Source organism: Choloepus didactylus, chromosome 14 (genome assembly GCF_015220235.1).
Source record: "Choloepus didactylus isolate mChoDid1 chromosome 14, mChoDid1.pri, whole genome shotgun sequence".
Classification (NCBI taxonomy): Eukaryota; Metazoa; Chordata; class Mammalia; order Pilosa; family Megalonychidae; genus Choloepus; species Choloepus didactylus.
In genome coordinates this window covers 76,590,534-76,611,671 of record NC_051320.1, presented here as the reverse complement: position 1 = coordinate 76,611,671, position 21,138 = coordinate 76,590,534, and the positions used below count along the sequence as shown (strand labels likewise).

Here is a 21,138-nt window from a genome sequence, read left to right as displayed (position 1 = left end):
TGTCTTGTATCATCAGACTTTTTAATTTTAGCCATTTTGGTGGCTATACATTTATTTTATGGATATACTATAACCAAGACCCTAAAGTTGACATTTAGATTGTTTCTAAAGTTTCTTATTTTAAATAACACTGTGACAAATACTCTTGCATAATAACTCTCAGTGTACATCACTGACTTTTTCCTCAAGCTATATTAATCAATCAGATGGTATAAACATTTAAATGGCTTTTGGTAAATTATTGAACAGCCCTTGAGGGAAGGTTTAGCAATTTATACTCCTAGGAGCTGGGTTGCTCATGTTCCTTTACTACCAATACCACTTGGGCATTATATTTTTAACTAACTGGCAATTTTATGAGGGAAAAGTGCTCTTATTTTCAATTTACATTTTTTTATTGTTGTTCATTAGTGAAGAAAGTAGCTTTTCATGTGTACTGGTCATTTACATTTCCTCTTTGCTGAATGAATTGTTAAAGATTTTGCCAACTCTTTCCAAAGGGGTGCATAACTTCTTACTGATCTGTAAGCAGTAGTAACTACCGATTCCTCCACCTCCCAGTCTTTGGTAACCTCTAATTTACTTTCTGTCTCTATGAATTTGCCTATGCTAGATACTTCATATAAGCAGAATCATACACTATATCTGCCTTATTTCACTTAGCAAAATGCTCTCAAGTTTCATCCATGTTGTAGCATGTATCAGCATTTCATTTCTTTTCATGGCTGAATAACATTCCATTGTATGTATATACCATATTTTGTTCATCCATTCAATTGTTGATGGACACTTGGATTGTTTCAATCTTTTGGCTACTGTGAATAATGTTGCTATGAGCACTGGTGTACAAGTATCTGTTTGAATCTCTGTGTTCAATTCTTTTGAATATATAGCTAGGAGTAGAATTGCTAGGTCATATAGTAATTCTATGTCTAACTTTTTAAGAAACTTTTTAAGAAACCACCATAGGTTTGAAGCCGTTATGTACCCCATAAAATGCCATGTTCTTTTAATCCATCCTTGTGGGTGCAGACCTGTTGTAGGTGAGACCTTTTGGTTAGGTTATTTCAATTGAGATGTGACCCAGCCCATTCAAGGTGGGTCTTAATCCTTTTACCAGAGAGCTCAGAGAGAAACACCTAAAGAAGACTGGAGAGAAAAAGCCCCAGGAGGAGCTGAGAGAGGAAGACACTGAAGCAAGAAGCTGAAAGCAACAAAACCCAAGAGAAAAGGACCAGAAGCCACCAGCCATGTGCCTTCCCATATGACAGAGGTGTCCCAGATGCCGGCAATCTTTCTTCAGAGAAGTATCCTCCTGTTTGATGCCTTAATTTGTACATTTTCATGGCCCTAAAATTGTAACTTGTAAGCTAATAAATCCCCACTGCTAAAAGCCAGTCCAATTCTAGTATATTGCATTTCGGCAGCTTTAGCAAACCAAAACACCACCAAACTGTTTTCCACAGCAGCTGTATCATTTTACTTTCCCACCAGAAATGTACAGGCATTCAAATTTCTCCACATCCTAATCAGTACTTGTTATTTTCCATCTTTTTTAATAATAGCCATCCTTATGGGTGTGAGGTGGTAACACGTAGTTCTGATTTGCATTTCTTTAATGACTAAAGATGTTGAACATCTTTTCCTGTGCCTATTGGCTATTTGTGTATCTTCTTTGGAGAAATATACACCCAAGTCCTTTGCCCATTTTTAAATTGGGTTGTTTGGCTTTTTGTTCTTGAGTTCTTTGTATATTCCGGAATATATGCAAACCATGCATATATTTTTGCAAATGTTTGCAAAATATTTGCAAACTGTTTTCCACAGCAAATATTTTCTCCCCTTCCATGGATTTGGATTGTCTTTTTAATTTTTTTGATGAAGTCCTTTAATACCAAAAGACTTTAATTTTGGTAAAGTCTAGTTTTATATCTTTCTTTTGCTGCTCATGCTTTTGGCGTCATATCTAAAAATCCACTGCCAAATCCAAGATCATAAAGATCTTTCCCTATGTTTTCTTTTAAGAGTCTTATATCAAAGTCCTTGATCCATTTTGAGTTAATTCTTTCATATGGCGTGAGGTAAGGGTCTGACTTCCCCTTTTTTCATGTGGAAATCCAGTTTCCTCAGCACCACTTATTGAAGAGACTCTTTTTCCACACTGAATGGACTTGGCTCCCTTGTGAAAAATCAATTAGCCATAGAAACCGGGGTTTATTTCTGGACCCTCAATTTTACTCAGCTGGTCTATATGCCTATCCTTATGCCACAGTTTTGATTACTGTAACTTTGTAGTAGGATTTGAAATCAGGAAGTATCAGTCCTCCAACTCTGTTCTTCCTTTTCAAGACAGTTTTAGCTATTCAGGGCCCGTTGCAGTTCATGAATTTGAGGATCGGCTTCTTCATTTTTGCAGAATAAGCTGCTAGAATTTTCATAGGAATTGCATTATTATGTAGATTGTTTGGGGTAGTATTGACATCTTAACAATATCAAATCCTTTGATTCATGAACACAGGATGTTTTCCCACTTAGCTAGGTCTTCTTTAATTTCTTTCAGCACTGTTTAGTAGTTTTCAGTATACAAATCTTTTATCTCCTTGGTTAAATTTATTCTTAGGTATTTCATTATTTAGATACTACAATGAATGGAATTTTCTTTTACTTTTCAGATTGTTTATTGTGGGCTTATAGAAACACAGCTGATTTTTGTGTTGATCTGGTACCCTGCAACTTTGCTAAACTTGTTTATTAGCTCTAGTAGCTTTCTGGTAGTGACCCTTACTTCTAGTCTTGTTTTTATTGATTACTGACATCGCTGTTTTAAAATTAATTCAAATATACTATTCTTTTCTTATTTGATTTCTTCCTTTGCTAGAATGAGTAAAAAGCTTTCTCTACCATGAGAACAGAGTCCCCCATAGCTTCTTGACTTTCATAGTTTTCTTTTTCTTCTTTTAATTTTTAATATACATGGATTTATTTTGATATTTGGTGAGAACTCAGAATCTCAACTGATTTTTTCATTTTAATGTTCTCAATACTATTTACTGAATATTTTATCCTTTGCCCTCTGATATGAAACTCTTCCTCTATCATATCAAATTCCTATTAAGTTTTGCTTTTCCTTGGACTTTCTACTCAGTTCCAATAGCACACTGTAATTACAATAGCTTTATATAAAATATTTCTTGGTTTATGATACTGTTTATCTCATTCTTTAAAGAAAAGGGAAAGGGATGAGGCTTTTTACCAGGTAAATTCTAGAAAAATTTCATTAAAAGTTTCAAAGTTGATAAGATTATATTAAATGTTCATATTATTTCAGAAATAACATCTTTATAACATGGAATCTTTCCACAGAGAAATAAGGCATATTTCCCTAAGTAATCAACATTGCTTTCAGTCTCTCCTAATATACACTTTCTACAATTTTATTCATTTTACCTTTTTTTTGTTAAGATTATCTTTAATATGATTTTATTTGCTATTTTGCATGAGATCTTTTCTATTGTGCTTAAAACTGGAAATAGAGGAAAACTAGTGCTTTATATATGTATTTTATCATTGCATATCTTACAAATTCTACTTCTAAAATTCTTTCAGGTCTTTATGTTGGTAATTATATTTTCTGCAAAAAAAAGAAAAAAAAAAAAAGGTAGTGACAGTAGGTATCTTTTTCTTGCTCCTGACTTTTAATGGAGAGTTTAATTTTGATGCTGAATATTTTGCCTCTAGCGTCAAACTTGCCATAAAATATTCTTTAAATGAACTATGTCCTATTTGAACATATCAAGAAACCTAACATGCCTAGAATTATTGTGTGTGTCCTTCAGTATTTTCTCAATTGAACCACCATCCACTCACCATCAGCTAGAAATCCTAAAAAACTTCTTGTCACCACCATCTTTGTCATCCCCACTATTCATTTGGTCTCCTAAGTTCTTATTTGCCTGTAGACAGCACTTAAATTTGTATTCTCCTTACATTTTCACTATCCTCACAGTATTTTAGCTTCTTAAAATCTCTTGCTTGAAGAATTTAAATCAATTTATCAAATGACAAGATTTTTTTTTTAATTGCACAAACCTAAGCATATCATTTTACTTGGGCAGATTTTATCTAAGGCTCTGTAAAAGTTTTATCTATTAAGTTTATTTTTTCAGAAACTTAAAGCCTCCAGATGGCTCCTATTCCAGATAAGCCCTGAAACCCAGAGGTACCAGTCTTTCCAAGAACATCAACCAGTTTCATTCTCTACCCCATGTCAACATCCCTTTTCAGCACAAGAAGTTAGAATGGTCATTGCCCAGATATTCCTGAAGATTCAGAGAATGATTAAATGAGAGGGAGGAGCTGTAACTGAGACATCGGGATTGAACAAATGATTATGACTACTGACTCATTACATAGATATTTCTTTTTTAGTTTCTAGTGTTAGAATAGACAGAAGGAAATAACTGAAATTGCTGAACTGTAATTCAGTAGCCTTGATCTTTGATGATTGTATAACTATATAGCTTTTATATTGTGACCATGTAATTTTAAAAACCTTGTGACTGACACCCACTTTATCCAGTGTTATGGGTAGATGAGTAATAAAATCGAGACATCTGTGAAAATAATAATAATAGTAATAACAGGTTGGGAATATGAGGAAAAAATACCCCTAATGTAAACTAGTGACAATAGTTAATGGTACTTCTCAATTATCTTTCATCAACTGTAACAATGTAACTACTGTTAAAAAAAAAAAGTAGAGTTACAAAAAAGTACTCTACCCATCAATTTGTAACAAATTTTCCACAGCAATGCAAGTGTTGGTGGTGGGGAATTATATGGGAATCCTGTATTTTATGCAAGACTGTTCTGTAAATCCACAACTTCTCTAATGTAAAAAAAAAAAAAAGTTCTTTGCATCTTTAGCCCCCGAATGAATGACTGCCAAGAAAGTGTTTTAAGTCCGTGCAAATTAAAGATTAACTTTACAAGCCAATCAAAGGAAAATATTTCAGTTGTTCACCAAAAAGTTGCTTCTTAAGATTAAGGGTAAAATTAATTTTTTTTCCCATTTTTATTTAATATGCAAAATCAACATAAAATACTAATGCATTGGTTTAAGAGAATGTGTAATGTCTTACAAAATGAATTAACCAGGTCTGAAATTTTCTTATAAATTATATTATCCACTTCATTCAACTTCTTATCCTTGGGAAAATGGTAGATGTGAATATAACCTCAGAAACTCCTAATGCCTTTAAGCAAGAGCATCGTTTGAAATTTTACTCATATTGGTCACTAAATTCTTTAACATGTACACATAACTAACATGTTACCAATGGGAAACAAATTTCTATCTAATAGTTTCTGAGCAATTATAGTGTAATTAGTTAACCAGGAACATTAAAGTGACCTTTAGTATACATATACATTTATAACAGGAATCAAAATAATTTTGATTAAAGTATCTAGCAGTATTAGGATGTTTAAATGCTAAAACTGATAAATCCTGAAATATTTCTTTTCAATTGAAGATAAATTTTTTGTGTACTTGTTTTGTTTTGTTTGAGGTTTCTGACATACTTTCTCTTTGGTTCTATGTCTTGATTTCTAACATTTTATTACAAGTCACTCTTCACAGCTACATGAGAGATGGAAGCTATATCAATAATACAATGAAGAGTAAAAAGTAGGCAAAAACTTACTCAATTCCATGATAATGACAAACTGAGGCTTTTTCAAAAGATAAACCCAAGTTTCCGAGGACTAAGTTCTGGTGTCAGAACAAAAGTCTTTTCCCTGAAACAAAAAGTAACAATTTTTGTTTAGATTTGTTTAGTGACAAAGAGAAAGTTCAAGAAAGTGTTAACAGAAACAAATCTGATTTCCTCCTCTACAACAAAATATCATACGGGATAAAAGTTAAGATACACCGGAAAACATAAGATAGACATGAAGCAAGGCAAGGGATGTGGGTTTTGTCACATTTTCTGCGCCTTAAGTCTCTGAAGTTATGATGTTAATTATTTCACAAAACTATTCTGAGAAATGGATACATCAATGACGGAAAATTATTTGTAATGGAAATTCATGAAGTGGCATTATTCTTTTAGGATTTGTTTCTTGGCAGAGAGAACTAATGTTTATGCATTTAGTTCAATTTTTCTGCAGGGGAATAATGTAAGTCAGCTTGAATCTTTGGTAACAAAATAATTATTTACTTCCTACTATAACATTATGGGTCACAGATTATTCTTTACTATTCTTTACCAGGAAATATGATCATCCTAACAACTACTGTAAGAGACAGAAACTCTTTAAATATCAGAGGGTACGAGACTAACTGCAGACTTCAGTTCTTCTCCTGCAGTAGGTTTTCAACCCCACAGGTATGTCAGAATTAATTATATGGTGAGCTTATATAAATTATCCATGCTCAACCTCTTTCACCCCTAGAACTGCAGGGATATATCAAAATCTCAGGGAAAGGAGGTCAGTACATTTAGATAAAGCTCTCTGGGTTATTCTGATAGGTGCTTTCCTTCTCCAAATCCAGTTGGTAATCACCACTCAGTTAGTGCGATGGATTGTGGTCCTGAACCTCAGAAAAGTCAGGAAGGAAATGGAGAATTATGCAATGAGTGGTCTTTACATAGTTAATAGGCAGAATGAAATATCAGAGGCTTGAATTCAGAACACTTGGAAACGGTACGTAGAAAGTCAAGTAGATAAATTTGCTATTACTTTTTCTTCCTACAGCCTTAGTAATGAAAACTGCCCAGTGGCCACTAAAAATTATCCATCTTGCTATGACAAGCATTTGAAATTATTAAATTAAAATATGAGACAGGCTAATTAATGAATCTTAGAAAGCAGAATTTATATTCTAATGTATCCATGTAAGATGTTCCACAAAACATAACACAAATAAATTGTGATGACCCCAATATATTGATGACAGCCTATTAAAGTGAATAATTTTGTAATATAGAACTCTTTAGGTATCTAGCATTTTACTTCTAGAATGTAATAGAATGTTGTCTTCTATTTCTCATTTGAATCCCTCTCAGCAACATTATCTAGCTTTAATTTTACTCACACTTTGTTCTTTCTAAAAGAAACATTTTAGTAAATACGTTTCATTAATGTTCAGTATCTCATTGGCACATACTAAGAATCATGCCCGCACTTTGTTTAATAATACAGCATTTCCAATGGTTCCCTGCACAGGCACATGTACTAACAGTCAGTAGGTTCTTGCCTCATTGTCATGAAAGCTCATCCTTCAACTCTGTTACATAAGATACATTTGATAATGATGCACTTTTTTGTTAACATCAAAGGATCACATTAAACTTTCCTAAATAAAATCACCTATAAACTACAGGAAGATTAAATATATCTCCCTACATTACATCTAGAAAGACATTATTGCCAAAATGAGTTTAACTATATGATTCAGTTTTGGAAAGGCAAGCCGATTTGACTGGCAGTTTGCTTAATGATTTGAAAGGACAATAATCCAATAATGGGATAGGTGAAAATGTGTGTAATTCTTCACTTTCTTGAGTCCCATAAGAAAGGTTATCAATCTTGGAAAGTTATGAGAAAAAGGTAAATATTCCAAAATTATAGATTTTTAAAGTTTAAGAACAAAGCATTAATTCTTCATGTTAAAACAGAAACGTCCAACTTTTTTTTATCTTAATAATGAAGCTTTTAGGTCCCTGGAACCATTAAGATCCTCACATTTTCAAAGTTGTTTCATGTATTTCACTCTAGTGAACATGCACACACATGAAGACAACAATTTCTCATGTTATTTTTTGAGCTGTAACTATCAGGAAATAAATCCTTTATGAAATTTACTTTCAAAATCAATATTTATGTGTAGAGCCCCCCTGAGGAGCTGGGGGAGAATGCAGGGGTGCTGGGCTTCCCCACCTCCGTGGTTGCTGATATGCTCACAGACATTGGGACTGGTGGTTTGATGGGCTGAGCCCTCAATCACGGGACTTGCCCTTGGGAAGACTGTTATTGCAAAGGAGACGCTAGGCCTGCTTATAATTGTGCCTAAGTGTCTCCTCCTGAATGCCTCTTTGTTGCTCAGATGTGGCCCTCTCTCTCTAGCTAAGCCAACTTGGCAGGTGAAATCACTGCCCTCCCCTCCTACGTGGGATCAGACACCCAGGGGAGTGAATCTCCCTGGCAACGTGGAATATGACTCCTGGGGAGGAATGTGGACCCGGCATCGTGGGATGGAGGACATCTTCTTGACCAAAAGGGGGATGTGAAAGGAAATGAAAGAAGTTTCAGTGGCTGAGAGATTCCAAAAGGAGCCGAGAGATCACTCTGGTGGGCACTCTTATGCACAATATAGGTAAGTTTTTAGGTTCTAATGACTTAGGATAGCTACCAGTAAATACCTGAAACTATCAAACTACAACCCAGAACACTTGAATCTTAAAGATGATTGTATAACAATGTAGCTTATGAGGGGTGACAATGTGATTGTTAAAGCCATGTGGATCACACTCCCCTTTGTCCAATGTATGGATGGATGAGTAGAAAAACGGGGGCAAAAAAAAAAAGGCACCCAGTGTTCTTTTTTACTTTAATTGTTCTTTTTCACTTTAATTTTTATTTTTGTTATTTTTGTGTGTGGTAATGAAAATGTTCAAAAATTAATTTTCGTAATGAACCGCACAACTATATAAAGGTACTGTGAAAAAATGATTGTATGCTTTGTATGAACATATCTCAATAAAATTGAATTAAAAAAATCAATATTTATACAAAGCAAGCTGTAATAAGTGCTCTACAATTTAAAAGTCCTTTGGAAGGTTTTAATAAATTGTGGAATAATATTTAAAAAGAAATTTGGAGTAATGAGCAAATTCTTACATTTTTCTTTTTAAATCTTCATTTTATTGTGATATATTCACATACCACACAGTCATACAAAACAAATCGTACATTCAATTGTGCATAGTACCATTACATAGTTGTACATTCATCACCTAAATCAATCCCTGACACCTTCATTACCACACACACAAAAATAACAAGAATAATAATTAAAGTGAAAAAGAGCAATTCAAGCAAAAAAGAACACTGGGTACCTTTGTCTGTCTGTTTGTTTGTTTCCTTCCCCTATTTTTCTACTCATCCATCCATAAACTAGACAAAGGGGAGTGTGGTCCTTATGGCTTTCCCAATCCCATTGTCACCCCTCATAAGCTACATTTTTAGACAACTGTCTTCGAGATTCATGGGTTCTGGGTTGTAGTTTGATAGTTTCAGGTATCTACCACCAGCTACCCCAATTCTTTAGAACCTAAAAAGAGTTGTCTAAATCGTGTGTAAGAGTGCCCACCAGAGTGACCTCTCGGCTCCTTTTGGAATCTCTCTGCCACTGAAGCTTATTTCATTTCCTTTCACATCCCCCTTTTGGTCAAGAAGATGTTCTCCGTCCCACGATGCCGGGTCTACATTCCTCCCCGGGAGTCATATTCCACGTTGCCAGGGAGATTCACTCCCCTGGGTGTCTGATCCCACGTAGTGGGGAGGGCAGTGATTTCACCTTTCAAGTTGGCTTAGGTAGAAAGAGAGGGCCACATCTGAGCAACAAAGAGGCATTCGGGAGGAGGCTCTTAGGCACAATTATAGGGAGGCCTAGCCTCTCCTTTGGAGCAACAGTCTTCCCAAGGGTAAATCCTGTGGTAGAGGGCTCAACCCATCAAACCACCAGTCCCCTATGTCTGTGGTCATGTTAGCAACCATCGAGGCGGGGTAGGCCAATACCCCTGCATTCTCCACAGGCTCCTCAAGGGGGCTCTACATATTTTTTTCCTAGTTTTTTTTTTTAACTTTTTTTTTTTTTTAAATCAACTGTATGAAAAATAAAAACATAAATAATTAAGAAAAAAAAAACATACAATAAAAGAACATTTCAAAGAGACCATAACAAGGGAGTAAGAAAAAGACAACTAACCTAAGATAACTACTTTGATGCCACATTTACCTGTAATTCACTCAACTTCAGCAACACCTAGCATTTATTAACTAGTAACTTAGTGGAAGTTGTCTTGAAAGTCAAGTTAGTTGTAAATTATTCATGTAGACAGTAAGCTCTTACTAGTATTGTTATAGTTTCAAAAGCATTTTTATCACACTTTCCCATTTTCTTCAGTTGAAAGGCTGTGCCTCTTGGCTACTATTAGGCATGACTAACAATGTTCATGTGAGTAGTGGCAGAATCAAAACTATAGTAATGCAGAAAAGATAATTTAAAAAAAAATTCTGGCAAGCCAAATCCTAATCTTTTCTTAAAAAGTACTATACTTTGTATACAAAGATGGAGCTATTGACTTTTGTAGAGAATATCCTGACTATGCTTTTATTATTCCTGAAAGTCTTACATACAATACTATAAAACGTAGGACATTTGGCTAAGGTTAATGGGATGACTAAGGTCAGCTAATCAGTACTGGGATCAAACTTACGAATTCTGCCTAAGTGGCACAGGATATCAATCCACTGAAGAAATGAGACAGAAGGTTAATTTAAAATGGTTATTTAAAAAAGAGCAGTTGGAAATTACAAGTTTATAACTTACCTCTTTTGAATCTGTAAAGGCTGAAGATCTCCAATTGGTAATCCATCTGAGGTAAAGTGTTTCAGCAATTCTTTAGCATCCAATAATGTGACTGAGTCCCGTGGACCCTCTTTGTGTCCTAGCAACTGTTCAGATGACCGAGGTAATGAACCAGTTCTGGGAAAATAATGTTAGATAGATTTATTAAAGGAGGATTAGAATTTACCACAGTCAGAAAAAGGTAATGTGAGCAGAAACCAGAAAGACACATGAAGAAAGTTGAAGAATTACACATTTAGGAAAGAAAATAAAATCTTTCCAAATCATTTAGTGTATCAAAGTATAAAAAAAATCTGTAGGGCACAGTGAAGCTTGCACTTACCATGTAAATAATGCTATTACTTAAAGAAACATAATGGCATTCTTTATGAATGATGGCATGATGAAATACTCAGTAGTATGAAGTTATGAATTCTATACACTTTAAATCTGAACTCTCCTGTATGTTCTGAAATCCCACAATACTGTAAATTTTTTGTGGGCAGGGAATCAATGTCCTGATTTTCTATGAAATGAAAGATTACTCAAAGCACAACCAAGAATTCAGACAGGAATCAGAAATCTCTCCAAGGTCTCTTCTAGCCATGATTATAACACTAGGAATAAGCACTGAATCATCATGATTTCTGAGATATATGCAGTACTTTGTACTTTTCAAACAACTTTGACAATTTAGTCTTAATCCATTTAATCCACAGAATAAGTCTTATATCAAAATGAAGTAACTCCTGAAAAAAACTACTTTGCAAAGTGAAGATTAGGATACCAACCCCTTAACACAATTGTTATTATTCCTATTTCTCAGAGAAAGATACTAACACACTGCAAATTACATTACCAAACCAGGGTGATATAGCTATTTAAAATGACAGAGTCAGAGCTATAGTCTAGGTTTCCTGACTCCAAATTAATTTCTGTTTCCACTCTACCTCTCTCTAAACCAAAAAGGCTCACAGAAATTATTAAAAACTGGAAAAAGGAAAACATTTTGCTGAGATACCCTATTACCTTGTCACCATGGTATAAATAAAATCTTTCTATATCTGCGCAGAAAACTAATTAATTTCCTGGCTTTATATTATCTAGAATATTTTGACATTATTTTATTACTCAGGTGAGGCATTTTTACTGATTATTATGAGATTAAAATGTTGATTTTATGGTTTTAGAGTTATTATTTCTATAAATTAAGGATCAGTAGCATATCAAAAATTCTCCTCTCCCCTTCCTATTTTTCCATTTATTTTTAAGTTAAAAGTATAAGCCAAATAAAAGTAGTCAAACAAAGAAAACACTTAAATATTTTCTCAGAACTTTATACTCAAGGAAGGCAGGAACTGCATTTTGAGTTTAATTTAATTTTTATATAGCTGCTCTCTAATAATGACTCACAAAGGTTTCTTGATGAATACTACTTTCAATCAGTTTACAGGCTAGATGCAATGAGGACATACAAAATTTACATTTATATAGACCCCTGGACACCAAGATATCAAAGCAATTTAAAATCCTAGCTTGTGATAAATTATACTAGCAATGATATATCTTAGATTCCAAAAAAACTAACAGCATTGACAATACCTTATTTTGTTCAGAGTTTTCAAGCTTACAAAATATCTTTTCATACATTATTGGGTTAAACTTTAACAACCTTGAACTGAGATTGTCATCCCCAGCTTAAAGGTGAGCCAACAAAGTCAAATAATAGGTGTCTTTATCTAAAACCAAAATCTTATGACTTCTAAATTTCACTTTATAATGAACTAAATCTGTTTCAATACAAAACAAATTCAGAAAATATGTAAGATATTTTTTGCACTCCCCCCCCTCCAAAAAAAAAAAAAAGAATTGACATCTTTCCATCTTCTGGAGTGTCCACAATAATTTATTGAGAATTTTCCTAAAAAATATCACCATTAAATACTAAAAACAATTCACTGATGACAATGTATAGACCCATAATGTCTGCTCATAATTTAGTGCATAGACCTTGCTTGGAATATAGTGTATAAGGATGACCTAAAGTGGAAGAAAGGAGGTGAAGAGGAGGAGAGGAGATAAATATAACAACGGAGAATGAGGCAGAAAAGGTACAATAAAGTAAGTTTCATGAAAAAATAACACAGTCCTTGGGAAGTTTAAAGTAGGAAGATAACATTGAGTTGCAGCATTTATAAAAGGCTTAACAAACAGGACAATATTTGACCTGAATCTTGAATGACAAACAAGCTTCCGGTTTGAAATGGTGGATTAAATATACACATTAACCTCTTCACCCTCAAAACTTGAATTCACAGCATTGAAGTACTGGAGAATAAATTTATTATAGGGTCAAGAAAAGGAAGAGGGAAAAAGCTGTAGACCAAAGAGTTCAATGAACTTCTCAAAGGGATAAAATAGGTCAAGAGCCTCAACAAGAATCAGGGAAAAAAATTAAAAAAAAAAAAAAAAGGTAGAATCTGTCTTGCCATAGCAGGGCTCCACACCACCTGGGGTCAGAGAGTGGCAGTGTACAAAACTCCAGGGGATAAATAAATTTTTAAGAACCATATATAAAACAGTTGTACCAGTACCAACTCAGCCCCCTGCTTTTAGCTCCAAGTTAAAAACAGAGATACAGAGCCATATATCTGTCCAGTGTCAGTGGTGATGCAACAGAATAAAGCCCTAAGTAGTGTCTGGTGAAGGACCAAAGTTGCCTGCTTGCTGATACCCTCGGGTACCCTAAAGTGAAGCCTGCCAGGCATATTTTACCCCGAATCTCCCACTTCCTCCAACATTAATTCAGTTGAAAGCAGGTGGGGAACAAGACTGTACAAAGAAAACTAATGCCAACTACCTATATAAACCAACCTATTCCTAAATTCTTAGCTATGAACAGATAATCAAGGACCACCAGACACTGGAGAAAAACTACATGAGAGGAAAACCATAGAGAAAAAATAAAACAGATCCAAAGGAAAATGGAAATAATTCAAGGAACAGAAAAAACAACTTTAAACAAAATTCTAATTAGTTTCCTTATAGTACCCTCTCAAATCTCATAATTAATAAAAGAACAAACTGCTATGAAAAAAATAGAGAACAAGAAAAATTATTAGTAATTTAAACTATGACTATCAAAAACTTCAACAGAAGAAATGGAAGTAAAGGTCAAGGAAATATTCTAGGACACAGAGCAGAAATGAAGAAGTGACAGACTATTGAGAGAAAAATTAAATTTGAATAAATAATCAATCTAGGATCCCTGAAGATTGAGACAGTGTTCAAATAAGGAGTAGCAACAGAAAAGATAGAATTTAACAAAGGATTACGAACACTGAATCTTTATATTAATATTATTTTTTTTTAGACTCTAGGGTATTAGAACAGCTAGAAGGAAATAACTGAAATGGTGGAACTGTAACCCATAACATCCTTTGAAATTTGCTACATAACTACTCGTTAAATTGTACTTTGAAAGCTATTACTTTTCTGTATATGTTATATTTCACAATAAAAAGTGTTTTAAAAAAAAGTAAGGCATTCTGTATTATCATATCTCAAGAATAAATTGACTAAATTGTACCCTATTACTAAAAAAAAAAAAAATCAATCTAGGAAGTTGTTAACATTAGTTAAAACAGGTATTTCAAAGAGAGCAGGAAAAAAATAAAATAAGGGGAAGAATAACATCAAAGATATAATAGAAGAATATTTGCCAAAGAAGATAAAAGTTTTGAAGACAAAAATATCTCACATCATGTTGGCTCCAAGTAAGTTAGAATGTTTGAAAAAAAAAAAAAATTCTAAAAGTTTCAGAGATAGAACAAATTACCTATTAAGGAACAAAAATCACTCTGGCATCAGACCTCTCATTAAGACATGAGATCCAAGAAAATACGGACCTAATCTAGCAATGTGATTAAAATACATTCTAGTATAATGCTGTGTAAAGTAGAAAGGTTCAGTACAAATTAGAGTAGGAAGTAAGAGAAGTGCAAGAAAAATAACACCAAGAAGGATGTGCTGGTTTGAATCTGTTATGCAACCCATAAAAGACAATATTCTTTTAATCCACTCTTATGGGGGCAGACCTATTGTCGGTGGGACCTTTTGATTAGATTATTTCCATGGAGATGTGACCCTGCCCATTCAAGGTGGGTCTCAGTTTACTGGGGTTCCTAAGAGAGCTCAGGGAGAGAGAGAGAGCTCAGAGCCGACACAGACCCAGATGCTTGCAGATGCAGACAGAAAGACGTTCGGAGATGCTAAGCTAAGAGATGAAGCCCAGAGTTTACGTGGGAGAAGCTAAGTGAGAACCCACAGTCACTTAAAGACAAAGTCACTGGAATCAGAAGTTAAAACCAACCTGAGCGGGAAGCAAAGGACAAGCCAACGCCAGCCACATGTCTAGCCAGCTGACAGAGGTGTTTCAGATGCCATCAGCCCTTCTTCAGTGAAGGTATCCTCTTGTTGATGCCTTAGTTTGGATACTTTTATGGTGTTAGAACTGTAAATTTGTAACTTAATAAATCCCCTTTACAAAAGCTAATCTATTTCTGGTATATTGTATTCTGGCAGCTTTAGCAAACCGAAACAAAGGAAAAGAATTGTTTATTGTAAATAATGTAAGATTTAGAAATAAGAGTGAGGATAAAAACTGAAGAGAAAGAAGGGTGTTAATTTCCTCATCTTTCATAGATGGTTAAAGATACCATCTAAAATTGATAGGCAAGAAATGGAGGTTCTTTTGTGGATAACCTGTCCTTTCCTCCTTTATCCACTCTTCTTTCCTAGATTGTCTGCTTCCTCCTGATCTGTAAAAATTAGATCTGTAAATGAGGGAATGGTCTTATGCTCTCTTTTCTTCCCTCTACACTGTCTCAACAGATCTCACCCCACAATTATGTATTTTAAAACCCTGTTTGACAATGACTCCAAATGACTTACAGATCTCTCCTCCAGATATCTGATATCTCCACTTGGATACATAGCTATACAGTAAAATGTTACAGTGATTACACCTGGAACTTAGGAGTAGAGGACAGGGGAAGAAGAAGAGCATTTCCCTTGTAACTGACATACTACTCTACTGATTGAATATATATTTATCCATCTATTTACAGTGACATGTATTTCTTTAATAATAAAACTATAAAATACTTATATATCACACAAATGATTTAAGGACTAAGAAGAAAATAATTCATTTTAAAATACTGAGTTATAGCATGTTTAACTCTGGATTCAAATATTTACCTCAGTTTCTGTTTAGCTTTTTCAAAAATTTCCAAATTTTGAAGAACATGTCTTTCTGGCCATTCCAGAGGATTGGTTTCCATTACACTTGGAAAGTCAGGTTTCACTGGACTGTTGTCTAAAGAGACAAGAAATACATGTAAGTACCGAAAAGTATCAACATACTGAATTTTGCTATATAATAATGTATTAGTCTTCTTGGATTTCTTTTAGCAATATCTTGTAGTTTTCTGTGTACAAGTCCTTTATATCCTTGGTTACATTTATTTCCAGGTATTTGATTCTTTTGGTTACTATTGTAAATGGAATTTTTTTCTTGATTTCCTCTTCAGATTGCTCATTACTAGTGTATAGAAACACTAGAGGCTTCTTGGCCAGGTGGAACCTGCTCTGCTGGGCCTGCTGGCTACAAAAAAACTTTCTTTCCCCCACCCTGATGGTCACTGTGGCCAACTGCCTCACCTGCCTGGCAGCCTAACCCACTGTGCTGGTTTGGATGTATTATGTCCCCCCAAATGCCATTATCTTTGATGCAAATGTGTGTGGGCAGACTTATTACTGTTGATTAGATTGTAATTCTTTGAGAGTTTCCATGGAGATGTGACCCACTCAACTGTAGGTGATTACTCTGATTAGATAATTTCCATGGAGGTGTGGCCCCACTCATTCAGCCTGGCCTTGATTAATTCACTGGAGCCCTATAAAACCTCAGACAGAAGGAGCAAGATTGGTACAGCCAAGAGGGACACTTTGAAGAATGCACAGGAGCTGAGAGAGGAATGCAACCTGGGAGAAAGCCATTTTGAAACCAGAACTCTGGAACAGATGCCAGCTACATGCCTTTCCAGCTAACAGAGGTTTTCTGGACTCCACTGGCCATCCTCCAGTGAAGGTACCCGATTGCTGATGACTTACCTTGGACATTTTATGGCCTTAAGACCGTAACTTTGTAACCAAATAAACCCCCTTTATGAAAGCTGATCCATTTCTGGTGTTTTGCAAAAAGGCAGCATTAGCAAACCGGAACAGATTTTGGGACCAAGAGTGGGGTGCTGGTGCTGCTGAGTTTGCAAATACCAAACATGTTGGAATGGCTTTTTAAATGGATAAGGGGAAGATTCTGGAAGAACTGTGAGAAGCTTGACAGAAAAGGCCTAAACTGCTTTGTAGAGACTGTTAGTAGAAGTATGGACTCCAAAGATCCTTCCGACAAGGCCTTAAACAGAAATGATAAATGTGCTGTTGCAAACTGGAAGAAAGGCAATCCTTGTTTTAAAGTTGCAGACAATTTGGCAAAATTGAGTCCTGGTGTTAGATGGAAGGAAGAATTTGAGAGCAATGAGCTGGGATACTTGGCTGATGAGATTCTGAAACTAGAAGTGGATATAGCATGGCTTCTCCTTACAGCTTATAGTAAAATGCGAGCAAAGAGAGATAAACTTTGAACTGAACTCTTGGGTTCAAAGAAACCAGAAACTGATGGTTTGGAAAATTCCGGGCTTCCAGGGGGGTGGAACCCCAGAAGCTATAGCGTCACTCGAGGATTTAACCAAACATGGAACCTGACCGCCATTTCAGTACAAGCTAAAATTGGAGATGGAGTTCTCCAGAAAGGATTTGTGGAAAGTCCTATTGTCTGACAGCTTTGATCCCTGTCTGCTTCATGCGAAGTCAACAGAATTTTTGTGACATCTTTATAGACGGAGCCACTGCTGATCTGGACTGGAGAAAACAGACAAGGAACAAATTGAATGAAACATTTCTTCAAAGACGGAGCCATGGAGGTTGAGGTCTGGAGTTAAGAGGTCTTGGGCTGGGAGAGTGGAGTGGCCCCTGGCATGGAAAGGGTGAGTTTGCCCGAGAGGTTGAGGCTGGACCTTCCACCTCAATGCTCTGGAAGAGTGCTCTCACCCCAGACCCTAGAAAGGGTGGAGCACATTCCCAGGGAATTGGGGAGAGCCTGGCCACCACCCCACTGTTCTGAAGGGGTTGAGTGTGTGCCTGGAGATGGAAGAGAATCTGGGTGCTGCTCCAGTGTTTGAGGAGGGTGGGGCTGAGAAGGTGGTCTCCCCAGTGTGTGGATATGCTGGAGCACTCACCCCAGCGTTTGGAGAGAAAAGGGCTGATGCATAGGCCCTTGGAAAGTGTGGGAAAGCCACTCTCTTAAGCCCCAAGGATGCAACATCATTCTGTTAATGACTCTCAGACTTTGAAATCTAATGGAATTTGCCTGGCGGGTTTTAGGAATTGTTTTAGTCCTGTTAACTCTGTTTTCCTTTCAGTTTCTCCTTATGACAATGGAAATGTTTACCCTATTACTGCTGACTGTCCCTCCTTTATACATTGGAAGTACATAACTTGTTCTAAGTTTCACAGGTCCAAAGCTGGAGGGGAATTATGCCTTAGGACAAACCATGCCTGTAACTGATTTAATGGGATCTTTTACTTAACTATTGTTACTGAAATGATTTAAGTTTTTGTGATATTGTGATGGGATGAATGTATTTTGTATATGGAAAGATCATGTCATTTTGGGATCCAGGGGGTAGAATGTGCTGGTTTGGATGTATTATGTCCCCCAAAACGCCATTATCTTTGATGCAAATGTGTGTGGGCAGACTTATTACTGTTGATTAGATTGTAATTCTTTGAGAGTTTCCATGGAGATGTGACCCACTCAACTGTAGGTGATAACTCTGATTAGATAATTTCCATGGTGGCCTGGCCCTGCCCATTCAGCCTGGGCCTTGATTAGTTCACTGGAGCCCTACAAAAGCTCAGATAGAAGGAGTGAGCTTGGTACAGCCAAGAGGGACACTTTGAATAATGCACAGGAGCTGAGAGAGGAACGCAACCTGGGAGAAAGCCATTTTGAAACCAGAACTCTGGAATAGACGCCAGCCACGTGCCTTTCCAGCTAACAGAGGTTTTCTGGACGCCATTGGCCATCCTCCAGTGAAGGTACCCAATTGTTGATGACTTACCTTGGACATTTTAATGCAATAAACTTTGTAACTAAATAAATCCCCTTTATAAAAGCCAATCCATTTCTGGTGTTTTGCAAAAAGACAGCATTAGCAAACCAGAACACCCACTATCTCTTCCTTTCCTGTCTGGCTTCATGTGGCCCGGTCTCCCTCTCGCCTGGTGGTATCTACTTGCTGCTGCCACTGCCTCCTCATCTTCTGCCCGGCCAACTGGCACGCCCCACTGCAGAGATGTTGAAAAAGACTTCATATGGGCCCTGAAAAACACAGACTTAAACAAGGTGAAAGACTATGTGGCCAAGGGAGAAGATGTCAACTGGACACTAGAAGGTAGAAGGAAGCCTCATCATGCAGCAGATTGTGGCTAGCAGGAAATCCTGGAATTTCTGCTCCTGAAAGGAGCAGATATTAATGGTCCAGATAAACATCATATTACTCTCTTCTGTCTGCTGTCTATGAGGGTCTTGCTTCCTGTGTGAAATTGCATCTTTCAAAGACTGAAGAGCAGGAGAGCTAGATTTCCAAAGTGACCACAACATAATGCTCAGAATGTCCAGTTCTCAACAGAAAATTACAAAACATACAAGGAGATAGGAAAGTATGGCCTAGACACAAGAAAAAAGGACTTCAGTGGAAAATATTCCAAAGGAAATATAGTTTCTGGAATTACTAATCAAAAATATTGGAACAGCTCTCATAAATAGCATCAATGAGCTAAAGAAAAACATGGACAAAGAACTAAAGGAAATCAGGAAAATAATTTAAGAACAAAATGAGAATTTCAATAATGAGATACAAATTATAAAGAACCAAAGGGAAATTCTGGAACTCAAAAGTATACTAACTGAATAGAAAAATTCAATAGTAGGGTGTTCCGGTTTGCTAAACCTGCCAAAATGCAACGTACCAGAAATGGATTGGCTTTTTAAATGGAGATTTATTAAGTTGCAAATTTACAGTTCTAGGGCCATGGAAGTGTCCAGGCTGGGGCATCAATGGGAGAACACCTTCACTGAGGAATGGCCAATAGCATCTGGAGTGCCTCTACCAGCTGGGAAGGCCCATGGCTGGCATCTTCTGGTCCTTTGCTTCCAGGTTGCATTGCTTTCAGCTTCTGTGCATCCTTGTTTGTTTCTTCCAAGGTGTTTCTCTCTGAGTGTTTTGGGGCCCTCTCTTAGCTTCTTCAGGGCAAACTCTGGATTTCATCTCTTAGCTTCTCTCCTGATTCTGGTTTCAATGGTTGTCTTCAAAATGTCTCTGGGCATTTTCTCTCTAAGCATCTCTCTGCTCTCGCTCTCTCTCTCTCTCTCTCTCTCTCTCTCTCTCTCTCTCTCTCTCTCCCCCTTAAAGGATTCCAGTGAACTACTTAAGACCCACCTTGAGTGGGCAGGGTCACATCTCCATGGAAATGATGTAGTCAAAGGGTCCCACCCACAGCTGGGTGGGTCACGGCTCTGTGGAAACAACCTAATCAAAAGATCCCACCCACAACAGATCTGCCCCCACAGGACTGGATTAAAAGAACACGGCTTTCTAGGGTACACTGTAGATTCAAAGCAACACAGTGGGGTTCAAGAGCAGATTGGGGTAGGCAGAAGAAAGGGTCAGCTAACTTGAAGACAAAACAATTGAAATTGCCTGGGTTGAGGCGTAGAAAGATAAAAGAATTAAAAACAAAATAAAACAAAAAAAAACAACTGAACAAAGCCTAAGAAACCTAGGGATGGGACACCATCAAGCATACCAATATACACATCATAGGAGTCCCAGAAGGTGAAGAGAGAGGGCCAGAAAAAAAATTTGAAGAAATAATGGCAGAAAATGTGCCAAATCTGTTATATGATATGAATGCACAAAAATCCAAGATACTTAACGAACGCTGAGTAGAATGAACCAAACAAGATACACACCAAGAAATACGACAAAGACAGAATTCTAAAAATAGCAAGAGAGAAGCAGTGTGCACATATAAGGGATCCTGAATAAGATTAATAACCCATTTCTAAATAGAAACCATGGAAGCCAGAAGGCAGTAGGAGGACATAAAGTGCTGAAAGAAAAAAACAAAACAAAAAAAACCCAAAAAACTGTTACCTGTGAATAATATACCCACAAAGCATCCTTTGGAAATAAGGGAAAATTTAAGACTTTCTGGACAGAAAAACTGAGGGATTTCATTACCATTAGACCTGTCCTCCAGGAAATGATAAAGGGAGTCTTTCATGTTGAAAGGAAAGGACACTAGACAGCCTC

General features: G+C 36.3%; 1 protein-coding gene across 1 annotated transcript in view; it reads right to left on the bottom strand.

Moving 5' to 3' along the window:
- The window catches only part of LOC119509478 (MDM2 binding protein), a 116,740-nt gene that overhangs the window by 13,406 nt on the left and 82,196 nt on the right, over nt 1-21,138 (bottom strand). Inside the window, 4 exon segments of the mRNA XM_037803522.1 lie at nt 5,706-5,750; nt 5,752-5,799; nt 10,619-10,774; nt 15,899-16,016. Of these exon segments, the coding sequence (XP_037659450.1) occupies nt 5,706-5,750; nt 5,752-5,799; nt 10,619-10,774; nt 15,899-16,016 (367 nt within the window).